This window comes from Lynx rufus, unplaced genomic scaffold, assembly GCF_022079265.1.
Source record: "Lynx rufus isolate CCGP_SWC_20201006 ecotype Redwood Valley unplaced genomic scaffold, mLynRuf1.p SCAF_7, whole genome shotgun sequence".
Taxonomy (NCBI): domain Eukaryota; kingdom Metazoa; phylum Chordata; class Mammalia; order Carnivora; family Felidae; genus Lynx; species Lynx rufus.
The window spans coordinates 135930551-135943137 of NW_025814889.1; the positions used below are offsets into that span (position 1 = coordinate 135930551).

The 12587-nt window shown below is 55.3% G+C and overlaps 1 protein-coding gene across 1 annotated transcript in view; it reads right to left on the reverse strand.

Moving 5' to 3' along the window:
* Positions 1 to 12587, reverse strand: part of TTLL1 (TTL family tubulin polyglutamylase complex subunit L1) — a 31035-nt gene that overhangs the window by 12755 nt on the left and 5693 nt on the right. Inside the window, exons 4-9 of the mRNA XM_047067234.1 lie at positions 10449 to 10607; positions 9303 to 9419; positions 3470 to 3678; positions 2620 to 2800; positions 1858 to 1992; positions 1156 to 1264 (exon numbers count right to left, since the gene is read on the reverse strand). Of these exons, the coding sequence (XP_046923190.1) occupies positions 1156 to 1264; positions 1858 to 1992; positions 2620 to 2800; positions 3470 to 3678; positions 9303 to 9415 (747 nt within the window). The 5' untranslated portion in view covers positions 9416 to 9419; positions 10449 to 10607. The remainder of the gene's footprint in view (positions 1 to 1155; positions 1265 to 1857; positions 1993 to 2619; positions 2801 to 3469; positions 3679 to 9302; positions 9420 to 10448; positions 10608 to 12587) is intronic.

A 12587-nucleotide genomic window follows, 5' to 3' on the forward strand; every position in this document is an offset into this window, starting at 1 on the left:
CACAGAATCCAAAGCAAGCTCCAGGTTCCAAGCTGTCAGCACAGAGACTGACCCGGGGCTCAAACCCACAAACTGCAAGATCGTGACCAAGCCAAAGTTGAATGCTTAACCAACTGAGCCACCCAGGTGCCCCAAGAGCCTACAACTATTAATCTTGGGGTCATGTGAGCCCCACAGTGGGCATAGAGATTACTAAAACAATAAACTTAAAAAAAAAAAAAAAAAGAAAAAGCTTGTTTTCTATCAATGCTTACCCTCTTTCCACTCAAATTATACAAAAAGGACCGGGATACTCAAGGCCTCCAATCAAGCAAGATCCAAACAGAAGAGTCTTTCATAAAATGAGACCTTCAGAACATTTTTGTTAGGACCACATTAAAGCCCCAAAGCCCACACAGAACCGACAAGGTCCTGGGGCCCGGCCTCGCTGGCCTCACCAGGTACCTCTAACTCCACCACCCTCGGTCTGGGGGCTCCAGCCACCCTGGCCGTCTCTCAGCTCGTGCAACGCTCCTCCTGCCAAGGGATCCCGGCACAGGCTGTACCCTCTGCTAGAACGTTCCCTCCCCACCTCCACCCGGGTAACCCCCGCTTATACTTCAGGTCTCTGCTTCAGCATTTCTGCACACGGAAGCCTTCTCCGGCCACCTGGACCAGGGACTTCATTCCATGCTCTTCCGGATCTGCGTCCCCTAGCTTGAGAGCACGCGGCTCAGTTTGTGATGACACATTCACCAGTGTGATTACTTGACGGCCGTCTTCCCCTACGGGCCAGGCTCCGTGAGCGGGGACCATCAACGTAGCCCTGGCACTCAGCACGAGACCAACCCAGACAGGTGCTCAGGGAGACTTTGCTGAACGAATGGCCACGCAGGAGCCCTCTCGTGAATCCTTCCGCCACCCCCATGAGGGGGTAACAGGATCTCCTTTCACAAATGGAGAAACCGAGGCTCCGAGAGTTCCAACGGACGTGCCCACGGCCACGGAACCAGAAGGGCTGATGTGCCAGATCCTTAAAGCTCCCACTCCTCACGAGTGCAAGGGCACCTGGAATCCGGCTCCCGGACCCGCTTCGCCCGCGCACGCGAAAAGAAGGAGAGAGAAACCCACAAAAGCAGCCCATTTCCGTAAGCTCCAGGGAAGGGACGCACTCACCCCGTGCTTCTGGATGGCGACGTTGGTGAGATGAACAAACATGTTGTCCAGCTCGCTGGTGCTTGGGGTGTACTTCACCGTGCAGAAGCGGCAGAATCCAAGTTTATACCTGCGTGGGAATTCAGACCGCGTCAGCACACTGAGGAGAAGCACAGATGAGACCGAACACTTTGCTCTCTTCCCAGAGCCGCTGTTTGCAGCATCTGGGGGACTCAGCCGGTCAGGCGTCCGACCTCAGCTCAGGTCACGGTCTCACGGTTCGCGGCTTCGAGCCCCGCGTCGGGCTCTGTGCTGACCGCTCGGAGTCTGGAGCCTGCTTCGGGTTCTGTGTCTCCCTGCTCTCTCTGACCCTCCCCTGCTCACACTCTCTCTTTCTCTCATAAATAAACATTAAAAAAAAAAAATAATAATAGAAAGACCTGCTTTTTGATTCAGGCCGTTAAAAGAGCTGCTTTTTCATTTTTTACGGTTCTTTTCTTCGAACGGTCACGCTAAGGTACAATTCCTAGGCCACAGGACTCCCCCACCTAAAGCGTATGACGCAGTGGTTCTCGGTATACTGAGATTTGTGGGGCCACTACCACGATCGAGAAACCCTGTGACCGCCAGCCGTCACCCCCCACGCCGCTAATCTACTTTGTCTCTGAAGGGCTGCGTCTCGTGAGCTGCCGACCAACAAGACAAAACCCCAGCGACTCTCACATGTAACAGCGCAGTGGGCGGTACGTAGACACCAGCACGTACAAGCGCAGGTCAAACTTCCTCCCGCCGATCAGCAGCGGGTTGTTAATATACAGGGAGATCACGTAGGCCTCCTTGGTGGACTGGGTCACAAACCTAAGGGCGGCGGAGACGGTCAAAATTAGATGGCAGAGTCCAAAGGCCCCCGTCGCGTTGGGGGAGAAGACAGCGGTGAGCTGGCATCCACGCGGGAGCCCCCAAGCCTGAGACCCCGCCCCAGAAGACAGTGCCAGCAGCCCCCCCGCCCTGGGAACCCACCAGGGAAGTGCTCCCTGGGCCTGACCCACCTGGGGGCCGGCAACGTGCACTCAAACTTCAATGCTCCGCACAGGAAGGTGACCCTGCCACGCCCGGGAACGGTGAGCCACCAGCCCTCCGGGAGAGAACCACCTCCAGCATCTCTGTACAGTTTAGGACCCGCAGAGGCAGGGTGGGCCCCAGACAAAACTGCCTGGCCTGGTATCTCCGTTCTGGGGAGCCCTCGAACACTGGGCAGAGACCTGACCTGACGCGGCCTCGCGCTACCCCTGCTACTGATCACAGACACTCCCGTGTTCGCCTGTCCCATCCCCGTCTTGCCCCCGTGATGGTGCTGCTACTGTCCCCAGTTTACCCAGGTGAAGCATGCAAGCGTCCACAAAACAAAAAGTCCTCAGACGGTAAGTGTAGACAGGGATTCAGACCCACACACCCTGGGCCCTGATCTTAAGCAGGTGCACTCACGAAGATGTTTTGCTGTCCCGGGACCACTTTTTGATCTGTGAGAGCTTGTTGATCAAAAAGATGCCCTTTCCCTGGGCTTTGCCACAAGGTTTCATGATCCAGGTGCTGGAGGGGCTTTTCCTGAACTCCTCCACGAACAGGTTGTAGTCTGCGGGCAGCATGTAGGTGACCGGAACAAAGTCTGCAAGGTGAAAAAGAGGACGACGGCGGGTGAGCTAGCCCAACAGTGGCCACGGACGGAAACACACTGCCACGGCCTTTCCGGAGGCTGCTTCATGCCCTCTGCCCCAAGCCAGCGTCTGAAGATCAAGGCCCTGTGCCGTTCACTTCCTGTACAATAACCTCATCGCCCGTGTGCTAAGCACTTTACAAACCTGTAATGCCCACAGCAACCTGTTGTCATTCCCATTTATCAGATGAGGAAACGCAGGCCCAGAGAGATTGGTTATATAATTCTTCCCAGGTAGGTAAAAGGATTCTGGAACTATCCGGCAGGCCAGCCCACCAGATGGAACAGGGACACGCCGTTCCGCCTGGGAACTGCCAGGTGCGGTAGTGACCGTGAATTCCAAAATGCAGCTTGCAGCTCACGCCGTTTCCCTCCATCCACACACCGGGGACACTCTCTCCCTCGCATGCACCACATTCCCTGGGCACCCATGGAAACTCAGATCCCAACGTGAGCGCCAGCCTGCCCATTCCAGGCACACGTGGAATCAGAGAGGCGCCTGTCACAGCTGGCACGAACATGTTCAGCCACCAAAGCCAGCGGCCACCGTCCCGGTAGCTCGTGGGACTAAGGCACTCTAGGATTCATTTAACACACGAGCCCAGTGAAAAAGGCACAAACCCAGGTAGAGGTATTTCCCGTTTTCATCTTTTTCTGCCAGAGGACTCCCTTCTTTCTCCAGCTCCTTCCTGTATCTTTTAATATTCTTCACCATCAGATCCTTCCGGGTCAGTTCATAGTGGTTCGGAAAATGGTTGACTATTTGATCGTCTGAGAGCCGATAGCCAGTTTCGACACTAAAAACGTTTCGGATGGTTTGCACACTCATCCTAAAAGAGAAGCACAGAAGGGACGTGCAGGGCGAAGGCTCAGAGGAGATCCCCGTGGTGGCAGTTCTCATGAAAGCTCGCGACCAGAAGGGCTGGCCTGCTCCCCGAGTCCCAGCACCCAGACCCGGAGATGCCCGGGCCACAGCGGCACAGCGTTGGGTCTGGTGACCGGCTGTGACCTGAACCTGAACTGAGGCAGGAGCAATTCTGAGTCCGTCTTACAGTGGGTGGTGTCATTGCCCAGCACAGAGGAGATACTCGATAAATGCTTACTGATGGGTCAATGACACCGTTGACTGCTGATTACAAACTAATGAAAAATGGCCTCCTTCAGACTCTGAAATCAGGAAAACCATTTACACAGTATTTGCACCCAAAGTCAAGAAGCACCCGGACCACTTTAAACCAAAATCACAGGGCAGGGGCGCCTAGGTGGTGGCTCAGTCGGTTAAGCGTCGGACTCCTGGTTTTGGCTCAGGTCATGATCTCACGGTTCGTGGGTTTGAGCCCTGCTCTGGGCTGACAGTGCAGAGTCAGCTTGGGATTCTCTGTCCCTCTCTCTCTGCCCTTATCCCGGTTGCGTTGTCTCATCTCAAAACAAATAAATAAACTTAAAAAGAAAATCACAGGGTGATTTAAGGGCTCTGGGTCATATTCTTGTAGAAACCGATGACAGGCCAGCACCCGAGTAAATGAGGACGGTTGAAAAAGAAATTGATTCCCTCTGATCCTCTAAGAAACCCAGCCTCCCGGACACACCCCTCCACCCTACCAGCCCCTCAGAGAGGCAGGGAGGGAGGGAGGGGGCAGGAAGGACTGGACTGGCACTCACAAGGGAGCCACAGGCAAGGCAGGCTGGCATGGCTTCTTGCTCTAGGCCCCCACCCCACCCCACCCCACCCCGGGCACCAACCTACAGAGGGCCCCAAGCACCCAAAGGGTCTCTTCTGAGTCTATGATCATTAGAACGATGGGGGAGTTTTCAAACTTTTCATTATGAAAGAGCTCAACCACAAGCAAAAGCAGAGAGGAAAGTGTAAGAGAATCCATTGCTCACTTTAGGGGCTGCAACCAGGCACCCGGTCTTGTCTTGATTGTACCCCACCTGTGCCCCACGGCACTGGCTTATTTGGAAGCAATTCCCAGACACGAGATTCCAACCAAAATGCTCCTGTAAGAATGTCTAACAGTTACGGACTTCTTAATACATGATATCCTACTGGGGCGCCTGGGTGGCTCAGTCGGTTGAGCATCCGACTTCAGCTCAGGTCATGACCTCGTGGTTCATGAGTTCGAGCCCCACGTTGGGCTCTGTGCTGATGGCTCAGAGCTTGGAACCTGCTTCGGATTCCGTGTCTCTTTCTCTCTGCTCCTCCCCCACTTGTGCTCTGTCTCTCAAAAATAAATAAATGTTAAAAAAAATTTTTAAAGATAGATACGATATCCTACTTCGTACTGCTGTCACAACTAAAAACAAGCAGCAGTGATTTCTGGATATCATCAAATATTAATCAGTGTTCATATTTCCCAAATCATCTGATAAGTATTTTTAGAGCTTGTACAGATAAGGGTCAGGCCTTCTGATGAGTTGTTCTCTCTCTCCCGACTCGTTTAACCTACGGTCTCCCTGCTTTTTCCCTAGGCCATCTGTTTCTGGAGGACCCTGGGCCACTTGCCTTCTACGTCCTCACACGCTTCTTCCTCAGCCCAGTGCCCTGGCTCCCATGCCACCTGTCAATCAGGAGTCAGACCGCAAGGCCTGGGGAGCTGCAGGTCCATTTGGGGCACACCTACAACTGGGCCCGCCACGTCGAAGTGCTCGTCAGCCCTGAGCTCAGCGGCTCCCATACTGGGCGGGCCTAGACCCTTAGGTCATTAGAGGAGACGAGACGGTGGACCCTCTGCTTTCATTTCTTCTTCATGTGTTAGCAGGAATATTTCTACAAGGAGAAATGTCCCTTCATCAACAATCTGGATACCCCAAAACATAGCTCATAGAGGAAAGACTAACTAAATGCTTGATTCTTGCCCTTTATTTATCGGTTTTCAAGATAATGAGCTGCTTCCCTACCACTCTCGGGTATGTGATGATGTATTCTGGGTACCTCTTACTGCAAAGCAAGGTGCCTGGTGTTAGCAACTTAAGACAACAACCATTGGATCAGATCTTGTGGTTTTGTGGACCAAAACATTTTTTTAAAATTTTTAATCTATTTATTGAAAGACAGAGAGAGAGAAAATGCGTAAGCTAGGAAAAGACAAAGAGAAAGGGAACGAGAGAGAGAATCCCAAGCAGGCTCTGAGCTGTCAGCGCAGAGCCTGACGTGGGCCTCGAGCCCACAAACCGCGAGATCATGACATGAGCCGAAGTTGGATGCTCAACCCACTGAACCACCCAGGTGTCCCTGTGGACCAAAATTTTGGGTAGGGCTCAGGCAAGCCTGCCTCTGCTCCATGTGGCACGGACCGAGGCCACTCGGTGGTATTCAGCCAGCGGATGACCCCATTTGGAGGGTCCAAGAAGGCGTCGTTCGTATGTTTGGCACCTTGGTGGGCACGGCTGGAAGGCCAGGAGTGGCTGTAACTATCACACACAACACAGCTCCCCCAGCCAGAGAGGCCCCACCTGGCAGCTTGGGGCTCCCGCAGACAGTTCCCATAAAGGAAGGGGAAGCTGCTAGTTTCTTAAGGCCTGGGCCCAGACCCGTCTCACCTTGGCTCTGCTTTGGCCAAAAAAGAGGCAGGAGCGATGGCATGTCGCTTCTGAGACTAGCGCCGAGAGGCCTTGAGAGCTTCCTCCCTCCCTCCTGGACCCCAGCCGCCCCAGGAGGGCAAGCCCAAGCCAGCTGGCTGGAGGGCCACGAGAGATCTGTGGTGAGAAGCCACTGTGGTCCTGGCCAATGGCATCCAAGACCAGACAAGCCCCAGCTGGACCCCCCAGGTGACAGCAGGGGAAGCCCAGGCAGGATCAGCTAAGTCCTGCTGGACCAAAGGAACCGACCAGCCAAACCGATAAATGCGCGTGCTGTGCAAATGGTTGTTCCAAGCCTTAAGTTCTGTGGTGTTTGTCACACGCCATCAATCTGGCAATCGGTGATTAATGCATCTCCCTAGCACAGCCCTGACTCTCATGTTTCACGTGCTCCTACTTCCTGCCCTATACTCAAGCTGTGATCAGAACACAGATACAGTTTCATAATATGTTTTTCTTCAGATTTTTTGTTATACGATTTTCCAAATTGCTTTATAATTGTCCTAATTATTTTCATGGCTGCACCGTAATCCACTCGGTTAACTTGGTTACCTTTTCCTAACCATTTGACATTTAGTTGTTTCCGGTATTTTACCCTAACCAATTTTTTTTTTAACGTTTTTTTTTTTTTTTTTTTTTTTTTTTTTTTTTTTTTTTTTTGAGACAGGGAGAGACAGAGCATGAACAGGGGAGGGTCAGAGAGAGACACACACAGAATCCAAAACAGGCTCCAGGCTCTGAGCTGTCAGCACAGAGCCTGACGCGGGGCTCAAACTCACAGACTGCAAGATTACGACCTGAGCAGAAGTCGGCCGCTTAATCGACTGAGCCACTCAGGCGCCCCTACCCTAACCAATTTTTAAGACTCGACAGTACACAGAGTGCTTAGGACAGGAGCTCTTAAGGCACCAAAGAGCCAAAGTTACACAGTTCCGCTCTTTTCTCTCTCTGTCTTGTGAAGACTGGCTCCAAGATGCTTCTTCCGTGGTAGGAAGCAGGGAGTCGCCCGACACCCTCCCCAGCGCCGATTAATTACCCAGAGAAGCCAAAAGGGCTCGCTGAGAACTGGCTAAGCCCATGGCACAGAGCCGTGGGACGCAGAGCGTAAGTACCAAACTCTCTTCTTTCAGAGCTCCCATGAAGCAGGGCTCTGGCTACATTATTTCTCTCTACCTTCGAGGACGTGAACCAAAGCCCACACAGGGGCTGCACTTCTCTACCAGCCTCTCCCCGTCTGCATTCCATGCTCCCCCCGGGGAAACTGGATCGTGGTTTAAAGCACAGGTATCCTCAGCTGCCAGGGGAGCAGAGAAAGGGTCATCCCTGCAGTGGCTGCTGGAGATGGAAGCGGGCTGCCAGTCTACACCGCACCTGGGCCAGGGCCGGGCTCTGGGAGGCTGGGACCAGCCAGACAAGGTCCTCACTGTCATCGGGTTCACAGCAGCGCAGAAAGACGGGACAGGCGGGGAAATCCCAAATCCTGGCACGCGGCACTTGCTGCACAGCACTGAGGGGAGCCGTCTGCGAGGCTGGAGGGGCACAGGTGGCTTCTAGGGCAGGAGGCTCGAGGAGTGGTGTGCGAAGGCCAGCAACCGCTGGCCGCTATCACATGCCACACGCTCTGTGCTTTACTGACTCATTCAGGCTTCCGACAGCTGCGTTTGAAGGGAAAGGTCAAGTCCTCTGCTAAGGGCCACACAGGCAGCAGCGGGGGAGCCAGGGTGTAAAGCCAGGCTCGACGTGCCTCCAGCGTCTGGACGTCTAACCGCCGGATGCGTGGCGTCCCCGAAGGATGGGCTGAGGAGGCAGAGAGCACCGCCCGTCTTAGCGGGTCGGCAGGGGAAAGCGTGCCGGCGGCTGCACTGGGGCGTGGGGGAGAAGGAAGTGGCTGGAACAGCAGGGAGTGGGTCTCAGGGAGTGGGGGACGCATAGGGTAAAAAGGCCTCCGGAGACCCACCAGCTCCCCTCCCTCAAAGGTTCGCTCAGGGCTCTGGGCCCGGGAGCTGCGGAGGATGGGGCCCGGCGAGATGACCACGGATCTGTGTTCGGGCGCACGACCCTGCCAGAGGGTGGAGGCCGGCCTGCGGCGGGGAGCACACCAGGCCCGGACAAGTGAGGACACGGGACCTCAGCCCACGAGGAGGGGGAGGCGGGGCGGGGGCAGGAGGCGAGGACAGCTCCCAGCTTTCTGGCTGGAAGGAGCACCACCGGGGAGTCAACACAATTGCTCTCCCGTTCGTGCGTCTCCCTCGCTTTTCGGTTGTCGTTACCCAGTGCAGCCAGCGCCCTCTGCCCTGCGAGAGGAAGCAAGGGAGGCACAGGCCCCTCCCCCGCGGTCCCCTTCCCCAGCGCCGGGCAATAAGGCACTGACTGGCACCACCGGGAGGGGCCTCTGGCTTCTCACCCGACCCCCCACGGGACTCGCCAGGCCGAGTTGTGCAGAACCGTCCTGGGACTTCTGACGCCAGGCTGGTAAACGGGACTGTGAGGGCACCCTGCAACGCATGCTCCCAAAGAGCTTGGGATGAAAGATGTGTCGGGGGGGGGGGACGCCCCTCTGAGAACACAGCCTGTGCCTGGGCTACCGCCATTCACAAGACTGGTAAGAAGCCTTCAGGGGCGCCTGCGCGGCTGAGTCAGTTGAGCGACTCTTGATTTCCGCTCAGGTCATGATCTCGTGGTTTGTGAGACCGAGCCCTAGGGTCGGGCTCCGTGCTGACAGCGCACAGCCGGCTTGGGATTCTCTCTCTCCCTCTGTCTCTCCCCCGCGCGCACCTGTGCACGCTCTCTCTCAAAAATAAATGAAAATAAATGTTAAAAAAGAAAAAAGCAGGCTTCGGAAAAACAACCAAATCCTGCTTTTCGTACTTACCAGTAGAAGTTCCAGTCCTCGTTTTCTGTCACTTGGACCCATCCTCTCTTTTCAAAGTTATTTATCAGCACCGACTTCTCGATATCAGTGACCCATTTCACTTTCCCTGCCATAATCCTGGAAGAAGTCAACTTGTTAGAGTTTTGAAACGGCAGTGGCTACAAGCTTCCCCTTCGCACACCCCAAGTTCGACCTGCTGGGCAGTGGTTCTCAGCCAGGGGCCACTCTGGCCCCCAGGGGACATCTGGCTGCGTCTTTTTTTTTTTTTTTTTTAAGTTTATCTATTGATTTTGAGAGAGAGAGCAGGGGAGGGGCAGAGAGAGAGTGAGAGAGAGAGAATCCCAAGCAGGCTCCACACTGTCAGTGCAGAGCCCGATGCGGGGCTCAAACCCACGAACCTCAAGATCTTGACCTGAACTGACATCAAGAGTTGGATGCTTAACCGAGTGAGCCAGCCAGGCGCCCCTGGCCTCGTCTTTTGTTGTCACAACTGGGGGCAGGGAGGCTTCTGGTATCTAGTGAGTAGAGGCCAGGATGTTGCCCAATACCCTGCAGTGGACAGGACGCCCCTCCCCCCTCCCCCCCCCCCCCCGCCCCAAAGCAAGTCCCCCAGGCCAAAATGTCAACTGGGCCAAGACTAAGAGATCCTGGCCTAAGCGGGGGAGAAAGACAGCAATCGGATAATCGCCACCCAGTGTACATCACGAGGCACGAGGCAGGGACAGCACTGGGGCTGTGAGAGCCACGGCAGGAGCTGCCCATCAGGGTGGCTGGGGAGAACCACCCTGAGCAGGAGGCCCTGGAGCTGACTTCCAAAGGGTGGGAGAGAGCGCCTAACCCAGCGTGAGCACCCCCAGCGCTCCCTGCGCCCTCCCCTGCCCCGCTCCAATTCACTCTCTGTAAGTGCCGGTGACGCTTACGTGTTTATCTGACCCCGTCACTCCCGTCTACCAGTCTCCGTGGCTCCCCAGTGAGCTTAAGATACGCAGACCCCTGCCCCTCACCCGCTTCTCCTTCCCCTGCTGTGTTCTCACCACACTGGACTGCTCTGCCCACACTCCACCCCGGGACCTTGGCACATGCTGGTTGTCTCTGCCTGCAGCACTCTCCCTCCCTCCCTGCCTGGCTAAGCTGCTGCCCACTCACCTGCCAGCATTAGTGAATGTCACCTCCTCCACAAGGCCTCCCGGACACCAGGTACACAGGCACACAGCCCCTCAGCACTCCCGCAGTTCCGTCCCAGCTAGAGGGCAAGGGGGCCGGCCTTCTTCCTCGCTGCTTCGTGCCCAGGGCCTAGCACTGTGCCTGGGATGTGGTGGATGCTCCATTCAGACTGACCGACCATGGCCCCAGGCCTGTCAGTACCACGGTGTGACTTGGACAAAGTTAAAAGGTGGGCACCCAGGTCTGTGCTTGCTTTCGGAGAGGGAAAGAGAAGGCACTCCCGTGGGGCTCTCACACGAAATCAGCCCACTGCCTCACCCGCCGGCAATGGCGGTGTCAGAGGAGGGACTGTGGTAAGAGCGCGGGCTCTAGGGCTTGAGTCTGAGGCCCAGTTCTGACACTCACTTGCTGTGTGACTCTGGACAAGTTACTTAACCTCTCTGAACTTGTTTCCTTAGGCGTAAAATAAGAGGAACGGCAGCAACCACCCATCTCACGGGGTTATAGTAAGGATTAACTGAACGAACACGTTAAGGCACTGAGAACAGGGCGCTCAAGAAATATCTGGTGTTATGACTGTCATCGTCCCCCTTATGGGTAAGGAAGCTGCAGCTCAAAGATTAAGAACCTGTATGAGAATCAGACTGAACGCTGGGGCGCCCGGGTGGCTCAGTCGGTTTAGCGTCTGACTCTGGCTCAGGTCATGATCTCACGGTTCGTGGGTTCGAGCCCCACGTCGGGCCCTGTGCTGACAGCTCAGAGCCTGGAGCCTGCTTCGGATTCTGTGTCCCCCTCTCTCTCCGCACCCCGCCCCTGCTTGCACTCTTTCTCCCTCAAAAATGAATAAACATTAAAAAAAATTGAGGGGCGCCTGAGTGGCTGAGTCGGTTAAGTGTCCAACTTTGGCTCAGGTTGTGATCTCATGGTTCATGGGTTTGAGCCCCGCGTCGGGCTCTGTGCTGACAGCTCAAAGTCTGGAGCCTGCTTCGGATTCTGTGTCTCCCTCTCTCTGCCCTTCCCCTCACTCGCACTCTGTCTCTCTCTGTCTCTCAAAAATGAATAAACATTAAAAAATTAAAAAAAAAAAAAAAGGAATCAGACTGAACGGGGCGCCTGCGTGGCTCAGTCAGTTAAGCATCTGACTCTTCATTTCGGCTCAGGCCATGATCTCATGGTTCGTGAGATCGAGCCAGCACAGAGCCAGCTTGAGGTGCTCTCTCTGCCCCTCCCCCGCTCGTGCCTGTGGGTGCCCATGCTCGCTCTCACATGCTCTTTCAAAATAAATAAATAAACATTAAAAAAAAAAACCATACTGAAGGGACCCATGGTGCCCTGATTTGAAGTGAGGGTGACCCGACTCTGAAGCACCACTTCTTTTCACACAGTCCTCTGCCTCCCTGGCCTTCATTAGGATGATGCCAGTGGCCATGGGGTCAAGGTAATCGTCCTCTGTGAGCCATAAGGTGCCATATGACAACGTAAGGCTGTTAACGTGGAGAGTCAGCAGTCACCGCACAGAAACGACGGTAGGGGCAGCACGGGAGCCAGATCCCCACGGCCGTTACCCCGCACCCCTCACCGAGCAAACTCCCCACAGTGTCAAGACCCACAGTGGAGCCCGGGAGCCCGGTTCCCCACTTGAGTGCGGCCTCTAAGAGCCTGTATCCCTGCCCGATCCGGCTCCAGCTCTGCTCTGCCCCCTCCAGTACGACTGCAGTCTCCAGGCCAGAAACGCCCACATCACCAGCACCACCAGCAGGGGCGAAGTCCTACATCTCAGCGTGCCCCTGCCCCCTGGCACAGGTGCTGACCCACCCCGGGTGACCCAGCACAGTGCCTGATACCTGCCCTGTGCTTTAACAGTCAGAAAATACTTCCGGGGGGCCGGGGCGGGGGGAAGGGGGGAGTTGTCCTGGGTGGCTTAGTCGGTTAAACATCCGACTCTTGATTTCCGCTCAGATCACGATCTCGCAGTTAGTGAGATCGAGCCCCACGTCGGGCTCGGTGCTGACAGTGCAGAGCCTGCTTGGGATTCTCTCTCCCTGTCTCCCTCTGCCCCTCCCCTGCTCATGCTCTCTCTCTCTCATACTCTCTCAAAAATAGTAAGTAAACATTTAAAGA